Raw genomic sequence first — 14,665 nt, forward strand, 5'->3', positions numbered from 1 at the left:
ACGAGCAATTTAGTTGCCTATCTCCCAGCTGCTTTCCATAAAGACTTCAGATCAGCCTGCTGTAGTCTAAATAGCATGCAGAAGTGAAATACCAGAACATATTTAATACTTGCAGGACTTCCAGACATACATTTGCATCTGTGGACACTGAAATCCTATTGAAAAATTGGTTATGCGCCTCTGTCTTGTAATCAGATAGTTCTCAATGATTTTCAGACTTGCGTATTCAAACACTCTGCTGATGTATTTGCTGTTTAACAATGTGAGTTACAAATATTTTAACTTTTAACAGTGAAGGCCAACGAGCAACCGATTCCACTTACTGCACGTAAGATACTGCCCATAATTCCTGAACAAGAACACTGTCATCTGAGTACATCAAGTATTGAAGGTACGTAAGTATCTTACAATGCTCAAATTTTTCTGTTTGCCTTGTATTTTTAGAATTAGTATTAAGCAAACACAGACTCACAGAATCACAGAATCATAGAGGCTGGAAGGGACCTCTGGAAATCATGTAGTTCAACCCCCTGCTAAAGCAGGCTCCCTGCAGTAGGTTGCACAGGAAAACATTCAGGTGGACTTTGAATGTCTCTAGAGAACAAGACTCCATAACCTCTCTGGACAGTCTCATCCAAGTGCTCTGTCATCCTCACAGTAAATAAGTTATTTCTGATGTTTGTATGGAACTTTCTGTGTTACAGATTGTGCCCGTTACCCCTTGTTCTGTCGCTGGGCACCACTGAAATGATCCTGGCCTCATTAACTTTGAATCCTGCCCTTTAGATATTTATAAGCATTGATAAGAACCCCTCTCACTCTCGTTTTCTCCAGGCTGAACAGCCCCAGGTCTCTCAGACTTTCCTTGTAAGGGAGATGCTCCAAGGCTCCTCATTATTTTTGTGGACCTCCTCTGGACTCTCTCCAGATCCCTATCCTTAAATCCTTAAACAGTACTCCATATGTGGCGCTATCTGCTCAAAAAAGGTTCTTACTTCATCTAGCCAAATATATGAGATGACTAACAGGAAAATGTGTTTTGCAGGAGCTAGATGGCAAGAAAACAAAATCAAGTTTCCTTCTGGTACCAAGAGTTATCTATAAACTAATCTGTTAGCCTTTTAAGTGCTGTGTGCCTCTGAAAGCAGCAGCACTAATTCTGACACTATTTTTCTGGTATAGAACACTGAATCCTAGACGTCAGCAATTTGCTGATATTTGTTTCTGACAAGGGCAGAGGAGAGGAGCAGTTTTCAAATAATTTCTGGAAATAAGCATGTGTTTGAAATGATAAAATTCACAAAACAAAATAAATTACTTGTTCTGTCATTACAGCAGTTGGAATAAGTGACAAGAAGTTGGTTTCAGCTTGGAACCAAAACTAGTATACTATTTCTAACTTTCTCTGGCTGTTGTATTCTCGTAAGTGTTTCAGGAAGTCAAGATTATTGGAAAAAGTCTGGAAAAAAAGTGCAGTAAAAATATATGTCTTCCTGACAATACTTGTAATGCCTAGAAACAGATTACTCAAATAAATAATACAAACACAGAATCACGGAATCACAGAATCACAGAATTGTAGGGGTTGGAAGGGACCTCCAGATATCATCGAGTCCAACCCCCCTGCCAAAGCAGGTTCCCTACAGTAGGTCGCACAGGTAGGCATCCAGGCAGGTCTTGAACATCTCCAGAGAAGGAAACAGCAGCCTGAGAGACTGGGCAGCCTGTTCCAGTGCTCCGTCACCTCACTGTAAAGAAGTTCTTGCGCACATTTGTGCGGAACTTCCTATGCTGCAGTTTCCGGCCATCTCCCCTTGTCCTGTCTCCACTCACCACTGAAAAGAGCCCAGCCTTGCCATTCTGCCTCCCACACCATCTACAGACTAACATCAATTCTATAAATAGGGTTATGGCTATTTACATAGATTTATATTACTTTTCATGGTGACTTTTTTAGGTTAAAAGTGTAAGAAGTTCTTCTTTACGCATATTTAAATTGCATGATGTATTTTCAGAAACGAATCATACTATCTTTTTCATCTATTAAAAAAATTGACGTATGCTTTGTTTTTTTTGTGCTTCATATGGAATCATAAGCAGCAAAGCTGTGCACTAATAGCAGATTTTAAAAAGCAATTTGGAACAGCAATGCTGGCAAATAATAACTGAGCAAGATTCTTTGTTTTCCTTCTGAAAGAGATTAGCTGTGTTATGGGGCAGCATATTATCACAAAACTGCAGGCAATTTTTAAGTTGTTCCCATTCATAGTTCTTATGAGAACTTACAAGGATAGAAAGTTGACATTGTTACTGTTCTAAAATGAGGCTGCCAAGAAACAGAGAAAGATAACATGACTTGAAAAGTCAGAGAGGTGGTGGATGTCCCATCCTTGGAAACATTCAAGGTCAGGCTGGATGGGGCTCTGAGCAACTTTTTTGAGCTGTTCATTGCAGGGGAGTTGGACTAGATGACATATAAGAGTCCTTTCCAACTCAAATGATTTTATGCTTTTGTAACAGGTGAGAGATTTCTCAGATCACTCAAGTTCATCTGTTTGCCACTTGGATGTCATGAGTTTTCTTAGGCTCTCATCAGCTTGTATGTAGGGCTCCTTCTTCCTTTCTGCAGGAGATCCAACCACTTCAGCATTAGACTTTCTATTGGGTTCACAAAACTTCATATTCTAGAAACAAAATGTTGTGGTCCCTTCCCATGAAAATTTAATGTCTGTGTTCCTGGAGGTGAAGTAATCTTTCAGATTGATCTGCTGGTACCCCTTTTGCTTTTATTATCTTATATATTCTGTATTGTAGAATAGAAAGCAGGAATGGAACAGCTTTGTAGATGTTCTAATCAGAACTCTGAGATAGTATATGAGATTCAGGACAGTTTTGATTGAAGTAATGTCTTTGATTAATCTCTGAGCCTGTCACTGAAAGAAAAAGATTAGGTGTCTTGAGAAACACCAAATAAGCTTGTTTCAGTGCTGTGCTGTATCAAAACAGTCTTGTTTTCATGGTCATAACACAGTCTTCCCTCAGAAGGACTGCTGGCATCCAGGTGAAGTGAATGCAGTATGTGGGATAAATACTCAGAACATGATTATTTAATGTTACGTGATATTGGATGGAAAGATTATTTAAGAGTGTGGCTGGAGAAGGACTTGCTTGTGCCTGAAGAAACAAGAATTAGATCTGCATCTCGTCTTCCATTGCAAGTGGATTTTGAATAACATTTCTCACAGGAATAGTCTCAAAGCTTAAGAAAAGCACTATCTGTTTTAGTCTTGCTTCAATTCCTGCAAAGAAACACTTCCTCCTTCAACCAAAAATGCAGCTCATTACTACTTATGTTTGTGGGTGGCTCAGTAGCTAGCAACATTGAAGTTACAGCTTGCAGGAAATTTTGCTGGCTGGAAGTGCATCTGGTTTCTTTGGATGTGAAAGGAGGCTGTGATCTACTTCTCTCATGAGTGCTAGGGTCATCTTCATTAAGTCTGTAGCACTTTGGTCTTTGGTGGCAAAGACTAGTTTGCTCAACAAGAAAGAGCTGGCTGCATTAAAGTACTGCACACGAACACCTAAGTACTGAGATTGAAAAACAATATGATTATTAAATTCAAAGAACTGACAAAGCTTTTCACAGATGTGATCAACTTGATAAAATCTGATTGGTTTGTTTGTTTGACAAGAAGGGTAGGGTGGAATATCAGAAGCCTCTTGATCAAAGAACATCAGCTTTCTATCACATTCTCAGTTGCTTCCCCAAAACACATGGATTGCGAATCACAAACACAGGAACTTGGAGTCAAGCCTGTAGTGAGGAAGGGTTCTAACCTGAGATAAAAATCTGCCTTAGCTCCACTGGTGGTAGTGCTCACAGCTGTCCTTCTCCAGATCTGACTTCAGTCCTATTGTAAAAATGCCCTGGATCTCTGAGACCAGTTGGTAACTCAAGAGCCATGAGTTGTGTTCCTAAAGCTAACGTGTGCCAATTCCCCTGCATGCACATAAGCTTTTAAATCACTTGTGTTTTACACTTCTAAATCTTGGCAGCCCAGGCTGTTGGGTGAGCTCTCAGTTTGGCCAAGGCACCTTCTCTGAGGTTGCACACTTCGTAGAGGAACACATTTGAAAATAACTCAGCTGCTGAGATGTTTTTCAAGCAAACCACTTTTCTTTGAGTGATGCTTTTTCTGGATTCCACGTAGCTGAATCTGCTTGTAGCAAACATCAACCACAGCACAGTGTTTATCTGTTTTTTCTGTAATGACATTAGCTACACAGTAAGCGCAACAGAAGCTGTAAGGAGCAGGAAATAAGTAGTCTTCATTTTGTTTGTTAAGATTTCAGAAAGAAATAAATCTCATTTTTAACAAACAACATTGCATTCTGTGTCCATCATTTTTAAGGTGTGAAATATGAGAGGACTTTTCATAGCATCCTATGTCTTAGTACCCTTGAGAGCTCTGAAATGAAGGTTTGATAAGATTCATTTTTTAATCCATCTATTTTACTGCTTTTAAATCTTCCTGGGAAGGACATGATTTAAAATGTTGTGGGGACAGGAGAAGATCTCTCTGTTAGCTATGTTAAACTTTGTCCCCAACATGCTCTATTCCTCATGACAGTGTACTAAATCAAAGTAAGTAAAATATGGGTGATTTCTTTCTGAATGCTTAACAAAATGAAGTCTGGCAGTGTGGTGGTTACCAATGGACAGGAAGTAATTGGGACTATGCATATCTCTAAGCATACACATACCAACAGGCACACAAGAAAATATTCAGCTGATAGAACTCTCAACAACTTCTGCATCCATATACCTTCGACCAAGGAGAATCTTTTCAGTCTAGGTAACTTGAATATCTCTGTATGTTTTCAAGAAAACTATTATTATTACATTTAGTGCTGAAGTTAAGAATCCTTCTCTATTTCTGCCGTCTTTCATTAAACCACCAATAGCAACTGTCCTGAAAAAAATGAATGAGTGAAGTTTCTCAGGTGCTGTAAGACAGTTCTCTGTTTATATGTGACAGTTGTAGATGTATTTCCTAACTGCTGTCAAATGGTGACATAAGAATTACTGCAGAGTTCAAGGCTGTTGTTTATTTGGTTAGAAAGCACGAGCATTTTATTCAGGGCAAACGTTTGCATTAGGAGGCTTTTCAGAGACAGGATGCTAGAATAAAGCCCTGGAGACCCAACTTCTTTTTCAGTCTCTTCTGGTGAGTCTTCATTACTAATTGCACTGTGACAAGAAATGTTTGCTCTCAGCTAAAACGAAGAGATTGTGTTGTGCTTTTAACTTATGAAGCACTACTTGCATCAACTTGTACTCTTAATGAACCCTACTGGCATCAACTATTATTTTAGCAGCTCTAAAATGCTATGAGATGTTTATCTGGGTCTGTTGCTTTTTTTTTTTTTAAAATCTGAGATGTCAGCAATGAATATTCTTTTCTGTGATAAATGAAAAGATAGAAACAAGAAGGTGCAATCCAGGAGAGCAGATCAGAAGAAGACAAGACTAAATTGATATATTAAAGCTAGACTTCCTTTACTTAAAAAATTCAGCATGACAAACCATAAGGAAACTAACATTTCTGAATGCACCTGATTCAATGACAATTCCCTAAAACAATGTAGGGAAAAGAATTATTGCAGTAAGAATTAAAAGTGAACAAATAAGAGTCAATTCACTGTGCTCATTAAAACAGCCCTATATATGGTGACCAGCCTATCTAAAGGTATTAGAACATTCAGCAAGGTGGTTTTGTTGATGGTTGGCCTGGAATCACTGTTATGCAGGGAAGGCTTTAGCTACATTTGTCCTTTGAGGCTGAAGCAAGCATGTCCCAAGGAGGGATTTTTCTCCAGCTATGTCTGTGTCCATCCCTTGGTAGTGGTCTGTCCTCCCCAGAGCAGACTGCTTCAGGGCTTGCTGGCCTCTCCAGTGCCACAGTCACACTTCCACCTTGCACTGATGAGAGCAGAGCAACAACCTCATGTGTATGGTTTGAAAAGTATTGTGAGCCCACTCATAATTTTTGTCCTCTGCCTTTTTAAAGGGAAGCAGTGTTGTATTCTCTGTCTCAGAAGGAGCATTAAAGGATTTCACAGCTGACTAAGGACAGAACAGTGTTCTGCCTTATTACGGGAAATTAGAGGGAGATGCTGAACTGACAGTTCTTGTTTGAAGCGCTGTCATTTTATGAGGGAAGGGGAAGAGAAAAGGAAGGAGGGAGGGAGAGAAAGAGGGAAGGAAGGAGTGGGGAGAAGGAAAGAAGAAAGGAGTGAGGGAGGGAGAGAAGGAAGAGAGGAAAGTAGAGAGGAAGAAAGGAGGAAAAGGAAAGAAAGAAAGAACAGGAAAAACAGGAAGAAAATGGAGGGAAGAAGGGAGAAAGAGAAAACTGTCTTTCAGTCAACTGTCGTGGACATTTATTATTATTTTTTGAGTGTCCAGTGTCATGCTCTGGGCTGTCTTTAGATCAAGTTCACACAATTTGGTCATTGTTACCCTAAGCACTTTATTTACTGCATCCGTCTCTTTGACAGTCAGTGCCCCAAAGGACAAGATGAAATAATCTTACTGTCCTGCCTCCCATTAATTCTCTTAGTAAAAGTGGTTGATGTGTCAAAGGCTGCATAATAGCTAATGAAAGTTCCGCATCAGCAATTGCCAACAATTTTAGTGTGCTTCCTTTTGCCATCAGCACTTTCATCTCCCTTTATAGAAAGCTTTCAGATCCTTGAATACGTAAAGTGCTTCACATCTCTGTATTTCTTTCTGAGTGACAGATAGCTGTGTAGTTAAGCAAGAGAAGTTGTTCTACCAGTGAATGTATAATTTAAGGCACAATCTTATCTTCAGGTGAAATGAATTATAAAATTGGAACATAAGGTAGATGACAGGTAACTGACAGGGAGGATGCACAGGGGAGGAACATATATGGCTAAAAAGATGAAAAGCACATTTACAGAAAATAAAATAAGTTGATGTATACTTTTCATCTCAGCAGTCCGAAAGCATGTGGACATGTCACCTCCCATGCAGCGCAAGAGATCAGCAAGTAAGCTTGCATGAGACAATTTGATGCCTACCCAGCTACATTCAGATTGGCATCACTGCTGTCATTTCCTAAGGATATCTCCTTTCCTAGCAATGTAGAAATTCAGCTGTACAGAGTCCAGTCTAATACCACACTAACATCTAATGTGCTGGTCTATTTAGGACATTACCTGCGTTTGGGCCCAGTCCCTTCTGCTTTCCCAAAAAGGTATTCAAATATCTTTATTGCAGAATTTAGTAGCACAGATAGGATAACTAAAAATAGTTTTGCTTTTCAGGGCCCTGGGCAGCCTGATCTAGTGGGTGGCAGCCCTGCCCACGGCAGAGATTTGGAAGTGGATAGTTTTTAACTATCCCTTCCAGTCCAAACCATTCTATGATTCCTTGATTTTCCTTATGTGATTGTGACTTCACATAAATGTTCTCATATCTTAAAGAGCCCCTTGTTGTATGTTTTCAAGCAAGACACCCACACAAACAACAGAAGACACTAATTATGCAGTGGAAACAGTGAAACTGTTTAAAACATTCTAGTAGAGGAAGCACAGAGCAAGTGTGCTTGGAAGCAAGAGTGAGATTAGTTAGGCTCTTTTTGAAAACTGTATTTGTAAAGAACAATAGGTGTGATTTCAAATTGATGAGATCCTTCTAGATTTTTTGAAAAGCATCATTTGAGTGCTCAGAAGTGCTAAGTGTCTGCTGATGAGAGCCATAATAAAATTGGATGTGATGATGCTGAGTTCAGCCACATCTGGATTTTCCAGTTGGCCATTCTTGGAACATGAAATTTTATTTATGTATTATGCTTTCATGAATTCCCATAGATAGCAATGAAAAAAGATTTATGCCCATATGCAGTTCTAAATTCCTTTGAGGACTACATAAAGTTACTTGATCTGAAATTAAATTATTTTTTTTAAGTATCACAAAAGATAATTCTCCTACTGTTTCTGCTCTTTTAATAGATTCAAATCTTTATTACTCATTTAAATTAAAACTCCTTTTAGAAAGAAAAAGCTCACAGAATCAGACTGCTGAGCGCATTCCAGGGTACTTGGCATGACTATTGGTCTCAGCTTAAAGTGCACACTGTTTCCAAGACAGACATTTGAAAGTTTCTGAAGGGAAGCAGTCCTGCATGCTTGCAGAACGGGACTGTAACAGGCACTGTACAGTCTGTTTGAAACCTCTGTTCCATTAGATGGCATCAATTTTTGATGCATTGTATCCTGCCTACACATTTGCTAGATTGCTTCAGCAGCTGCTGCCTCCAGTATGATTTCACAGCCAAAGAAACACTTCTTATCCTAGTTCTCACAGCGTAAAGGAAAAGAGAGACAGATGTTATTCAGCCCTCAGCTACATGAACTACCAGAATGGGTGACAAGCTGCATTTGCTTTTTCACTCAGTGGAGAGTAAGTACTAAAGAAATGCAGCACATTTTTTCCCAAGCACTTTTTAGTTTCCTGAAAACTAAAACTGAGCTTGATTTGGATCTGGGCATTTTCACATCTTGTCTCTGCATCACATGCATCTTCAGGAGCTGCAGTCCAGCTTTCAAAAGACTCACTGATGATTACCATACATATACAAGTATACTACGTGAAATGAAATTGGGCACAGGTCTGCAAGTTTTCATAAGGATAATTTAACTTCTGGCTGAGCAGCACTAAGTAAGAATTACTTAATTAACTTCTGAACACTCTGCAGCAGGTGGATCAGTTCACAAAGAGACATCCAGGAGTTGACACTGAGAGTCTGTGGTATTTAGGCAGTTATTACACAGAACACTCCTCATCTTGCTGCCAGGAGAGGAGATGAAATAACTGAACAAGTTCCACTCTCAAGGAGACGATCATCACCTACCTTTAAAAGAGAGTTCCACAGTGAACTGTATGGAGACAGCAGAAGCCCAGTTTGAAGTACTTTACATCTTACTGGCTCACTGAGCTGGGTGTATGTGGCCAGTGCTCTCCCATGCAGCTTCTCTCTGCCTACTGGATGCTTTTAGACAGCCCCATGCTGCCAACGTTCCCTGAAAATGAGGGCCTGTGGTTCTTTCTGGAGTTCCTCTACCCAAGGACCAGGTACCTGAACCATCATTCTATTGATAGGTGTCTTTTGTAGCTCTTTACCTCCAATCTGGTGTATATCCTCTGTGTAAATAACTGCTTAGTTAGATTTTTTATTTTTTATTTTTTATTTTTTTTGCTTTTTTGCCTTTCTTTGCTTTTCTTTTCCTTTTGTAACAGAGGAAAAGTAATTACTGTAAATGTGAAAGAAATGTAGCATTGTGAAGGGCACTGCATTGACATTTAAGAAAATACTGCTTTTTAACCTCCTCTTATTTCTGATATTAATGTTTTTTTTCATTTCAGGTGGTACCATATGAAATACAATTTCTATTGCATGAAAGAAAGAAACAATACACCACAGAAGACAGCATCTCTATTTCCAGTTTGGGAATTCTGTTATCCATCTTTTTAGGAGAATGCCAGCTGTGCAGTTTAGTTGAGAAACTTCATTTTATCTAACAGAACTACTTGGTATTAAGAAAATATGAATAATGGACGAACACACTTTGCTTTAGAATCAACTTCAGCAGTAAATTATGGATTCCCATCTATTTTCTGTTTGTTCAAGGTTTATGCTTAATCATAAGGTCCTGAAATAATCCACGCAATAATTTGTTTTTCTAACTGGGAGGAAATTTATATTCTCCATAGAATGAAATACTGATAAAAGATAGAAATCAACCTATGTTTTCATGAAATGAGTATAGTTTTCAGCTTTTTTAAATCTCTAGGTGACTGAGATGCATAAGAAAAATCATTTCTGGCTGTTGAGGAAGATGGCCAACAGAATATAGAAGAAGAGAGTTCTGCAGTACGTTTTAATTTCTGCAGCAAACTAGGAAGACTTTCATAAATTCTGCAACATCTCAGGGGATAAAGAAAAAAAGCGTGGAAAATTTGTACGTTTGGCTTAAATCCACTAAATCATTATTACTGTTTTATTTTATAAGCCATTAAGATGCCAAATGGGTTTTGTACTTTTTGAAAAATTGCATTTCTATTTTTTGGATTAGCTTAGGTCATTAGCATTCAAACTCATTATCTCCTGGAACTTTTCCTTACTTTCCATTTATTACTGCTCCTCTGAGCATAATGGAGCTCTTTGGGCTGAGCAGGGTCCCAAAGTCATTCGGCTCTAACACGTTATTTGTGCGTATAATCTAACCATAAATTAGTAGGCAGAGACAGAAATTGCAGAGCTAGGGCTTCAGACTCCCTTGTGCTAAATCCATCAGGATGAACAGATTGTAAACTGCCCGCTGCAAATATGATATGCAGCAATTTAGCGTCACGTTAATACTTCATAACCTCCATCCCTTACATTTATATAGCTTTTCCCTCCTGAAGCTTTCTGAAATTGCTTCTCCAGCCACTGCACTGCATGATGCAGTTCAGATTTAATAGGAATAGTTGTGAACATTAGCTTCAGAATAATTTGAGCCCATATGGGTTTTTTTAAGTTTAGTTGTGCAAAACTGTAGCATTTGTTTCTGTTGTTTGTTACCATCTTGTAAAAAAAAGTCAAAGAAAAATACTGACTTTCTTGATGTAGGGGCTTTTCAGTTTCATTGCTTATCTATGGTAATAACTTAAAGCTTTTCAGAAATTGATTTTTTAATGTGATCTATAAAATAAACCTCTTTTTTTCCCCCCTTTCTGTGGAACCGCTACTTCCAGATGGAAGGGAAATACCTATCAAAAGTCACTGTAGAATTGCTAAGGCCATTTGAGTCAGTTTTTGAATGCTTCAGATGATGGCACTATCTATCACTCTTCCCCTTCAGTAATCCTGGGATTTTGGTGATAGAGATAGCCCTGCTCCTTGTGACCTCAATTTAATTTCCTTTCTCCTGTAATTTATTTCTTCTCTCTCTTGTTGTTGTTGTTGTTGCCTATAGCCTCCTCCTTTTTTTCTCCTTGGAGGGAGGAATTGTGACTTTATTACCCACAGTTATCCAACGGCTTTCTAAGTGTTTTACTACTTTGAAAGTTTGCATCTCCTGAGTTACCACTGCGAGACACCAAGAACAAGAAAAAGCTTTTAATCTCTCTCTTGAGTAGAGCTTACCTTGTTTTGCAGGTAGGATCCAAACTGTAGGAAAGCAGAGGCTCTTCTCTCAGTCTCTCACAGGACACATGCCCCAGGCACATTGGCTCTCTCTTGAGCTCACCCCAGTTTACTGATGCTTCACTTCCAAACCAGAAGCAATCATGTGGGAGCGGGCTCATGAGTGCCAAGGTGGATTATCAGCTCACTTGAGCTGCTGGCAGTGCTCTCTCTAATACAGCTGAGGAGACCGTTGGCCAACCCAACTTGCTCTCTTCCAAGGCTTCTTGGTCCCTGTTGGAGAGCTGCTTCCCAGTCAGTCTGTCTGCTGGAGTGGAGACAGTTCTTCCATGTTACCCACAAAGAAGCATGATTCAAGGGTGCGTGTATACAAGCTCCCTTGATTTCCTCTCCTGGATAGGAAGGTCATGCTGTTAAAAGTTGCCTTTTCATGAGGATCTTCCTGCTCATTACTCTTTTTCACTTCTGCATTTGAAAATAAAAAGCTTTTCTAGGTTTTGAGAGTGTTGTGAGAATGAATGTTTTTGCCATGGAGGCCATCTATGTATGGCATGAAAACAACCAGGAGCAGCTCTGTAGCCAGACTCATTCCTGGACCTTGAGGAAGCGTCTCATTTATTCAGGGCAACCTGCTTCCTGCTGGTGATGGAGCTGGCACAGGCATAGGGCAGGCTGCTGGGTAGGGGCAGGGTTAAGGTGTCCCACTGAAGGAATCACTCCTTTGACTGTTTCCTGAACCTGTTTAATTCCACTGAAGGAAGAAGGAGGGGGCTAAAAAGCAACTGATTTGCTCAGTCATCTTAACCCCCTGTCTTCATCCTGAGTTTTTTGGAAACTGAATATGTGAAGAGAAGAAGGATGTCTTGGTGCAGCCTCTCAGGTACAAGGTGAGGGCTAGGAGGAAGAACCTCAGAAGCTGGTGGGGGAAGTAGGTGTGGAGGTGAGGTGGAGCAGAATGAACAAAAATGACAGAAAGGCAGAGCTGATGGCATACAGGATTGTGTGAAATAGTCATGGGGTGAGAGGGAGAACTGATGAGGGGACTGAAGGAAAGATGCTCTGTCACCTTAAGAATAAGAATAGTAAAGGCAGCTGATACAGTGAGATAAGCCAGGGCAGTAAGAATAACAGTTTTACAAGTCTAGTGAATGGCTTGAGAGTCATTTAAAGGTGTGTAAAAGTTGTTTGATTTACCCAGCATTCTGGCTTTCATTTAAGTGACACTGTCTGACTCCAGATCTGGCACCTTTTGTTGAATGCCTTTCAGCTTCACCCCTTTAGCACAGAAGAGGAATAGCTTACATTTGTTTGAGTAATGCCTTCACCCCTTCCTCTTTGCAGCAGCAGCAAATTCAGTTCACTAAGAATTACAGTGAGGCCTTGCTACAGACTTTTTAGACTCTTTTGCCCATTATTGTACTATTAAAGAAGAAATATTCTTTCACTCATTTGAAAGGCAAAATGAATAGCTGGTGCTCTTTCTTGAGTCTATTAGAGCATCTATCCCAAAGATGGTAAAGAGAAGCTGTGAAAAGGAGATCAAAGTGGGTAGGCTAATAAGTTCTTAGCAGATCTGTGCTCAGAGACTTTTGGGGTACAGGTGATAAAGGGAGAATGAGCACTGCAGATCTAGCACAATCAAATTAACTGTCTTCTTTCCTTTCAGCTTCACTGCCTTTAATGTTCTTGTCTTTGCCTTACTTCCTTCATCTCCACACAGATTTTTCCTTTACTTCAGAAGTGCTGTTATTCCAGTTCTGCTGGAACTAATCAGATGTCATCTCCTGTTTATTTTGAACAATGCTGAAGAATTCTTTGAAAGACTCTTTTCTCTAGTACAACCTTGAAAATTATCTCTGTTTTCAGACAGTATGCCCTTTTTTGCCTTTGAAAAATATCTTTCCTCTTCCATCTGTTTAATACAGGTCAATTTTTGAGATTTTATTGTCTTTCTTTTTTTTTTTTAATGCAAAACAGCACACCATCAGCAATACAATTCTATAAGCACAGCATTGTGAGTGCTGAGGTTGGTATCTGAGCATAGAAAACGTACAGGCTGCACAATAAAGCAGCTGTTCATATTTTCATATTCTCAGCAACAAAGGTTGACCTGAAACAGAAAAAAATGCGTCAAGTCCAGAGGGCTTTCCAGTCAGACTATGAATCTCAAAGTAGGTCAGACTGGCTGAGGGTGTCACTTTAAGCCTTGCTCTCAGATGGTTTTTAAAAGAACTCAGGAAAGTAGTTTTCCACTCTTTACATTCTTTTGAGACTAACAGAAAGGACAGGGCTGTCATTTGAGATAGAAGCAGAATGTCTCGAAGATAATCCTATGAGCAGGGTGGCTGCTTGTGTGCTAAAAACCACTTCTCTGATTCTGAAAAAAAAGGGGGGAGGGATGAAAATCTGTATTTGTCACTCAAAATACTGTGGGGTTTCAGACTCATTCAGATCACTGTGAATTCTGACCAGTGGGTGACACTGGAGACATTAAAAAGATGTCAAGTTGTAGTAAGTGTAATTTTGTATATAAAGGCATATTTTAGAGAATGATATTAAGGGTGATCTAAGCAACATGAAAGAAGTAGAAGAGACAGTTCTTTGGTGGCTGTCTGAAGCAATGGATGCTGGAGCATAGGAACAAATCACGGGGAAGAGATGTACATGACATGTACAAGACATGAACAGACTACACCCAGTAGTTCAACAAATGCCAGAGCACACTCACTGTTCCGACTAGGAAAAAGGTGAAAGAAGGAAGAATTTCCCATGAAAGTTTATGGCAACGTCTGTCTTTGTCAGGCTCTCAATAAAATCCCCTCAGTCAATCCAAAGGTACATCACAAAATCAGAAATACTTCACTCAGTACACTTCTCATCACGTTATTCTTTATAACACTTTTTGGTACGCTGTCCCAGTTCTGTATCTCAAATGATTTGACTGATGGAAATATACAAGCCAATGTAAATAAAATATTCTGGTTACATATATGTAGTGCTTTCTAATAAAATAGTATTTGCCTAAAATTGATTTAAAGATTCAGCATTACAGTTCTCTTGGGATAAATCTGAGATCACATGGAGTATCTCTAAGTTTGTACTGTGCCCTGTTCCTGTTCCTATCCTGTTTGGATGTGAGCACACAGTGCTACACATTATTTTTATAACTCCTTTTACTTCAGGGCAAAGAACTTTATTCAGTACATACATAATTTAAGCAAGACAGTGAAACCTCTCACAAGGAATAGCTCAGACAAGCAATCTTTGTCTTAAGAATGTCCCTCAACCATTTAAACATTATCCCCTGAGGATTCTAATACAGTATTGTTCAGCCCCCGCTAAAAAGCACCACTATTAGTTATCACGTTTTTCTGGCAGGCTTAACACTATATATTCTGCACTGTATTTCAGAGGAAAACAAAAGCTCCATAAGGAAAAGTAACCAGTAC

At 39.4% G+C, this 14,665-nt stretch overlaps 1 protein-coding gene across 2 annotated transcripts in view; it reads left to right on the forward strand.

Moving 5' to 3' along the window:
* TMEM156 (transmembrane protein 156) overlaps positions 1–13,872 on the forward strand; it is a 31,048-nt gene extending 17,176 nt beyond the window's left edge. Inside the window, exons 6-7 of one of the 2 annotated variants that reach the window (XM_048941787.1) lie at positions 293–391; positions 9,452–13,872. In XM_048941787.1, the coding sequence (XP_048797744.1) occupies positions 293–391; positions 9,452–9,465 (113 nt within the window). In that variant the 3' untranslated portion in view covers positions 9,466–13,872. The other variant, XM_048941786.1, reaches the window with a different exon arrangement.
* The last annotated feature ends 793 nt before the right edge of the window (positions 13,873–14,665 follow it).

The sequence above is a fragment of the Lagopus muta genome, chromosome 4 (genome assembly GCF_023343835.1).
Source record: "Lagopus muta isolate bLagMut1 chromosome 4, bLagMut1 primary, whole genome shotgun sequence".
Classification (NCBI taxonomy): domain Eukaryota; kingdom Metazoa; phylum Chordata; class Aves; order Galliformes; family Phasianidae; genus Lagopus; species Lagopus muta.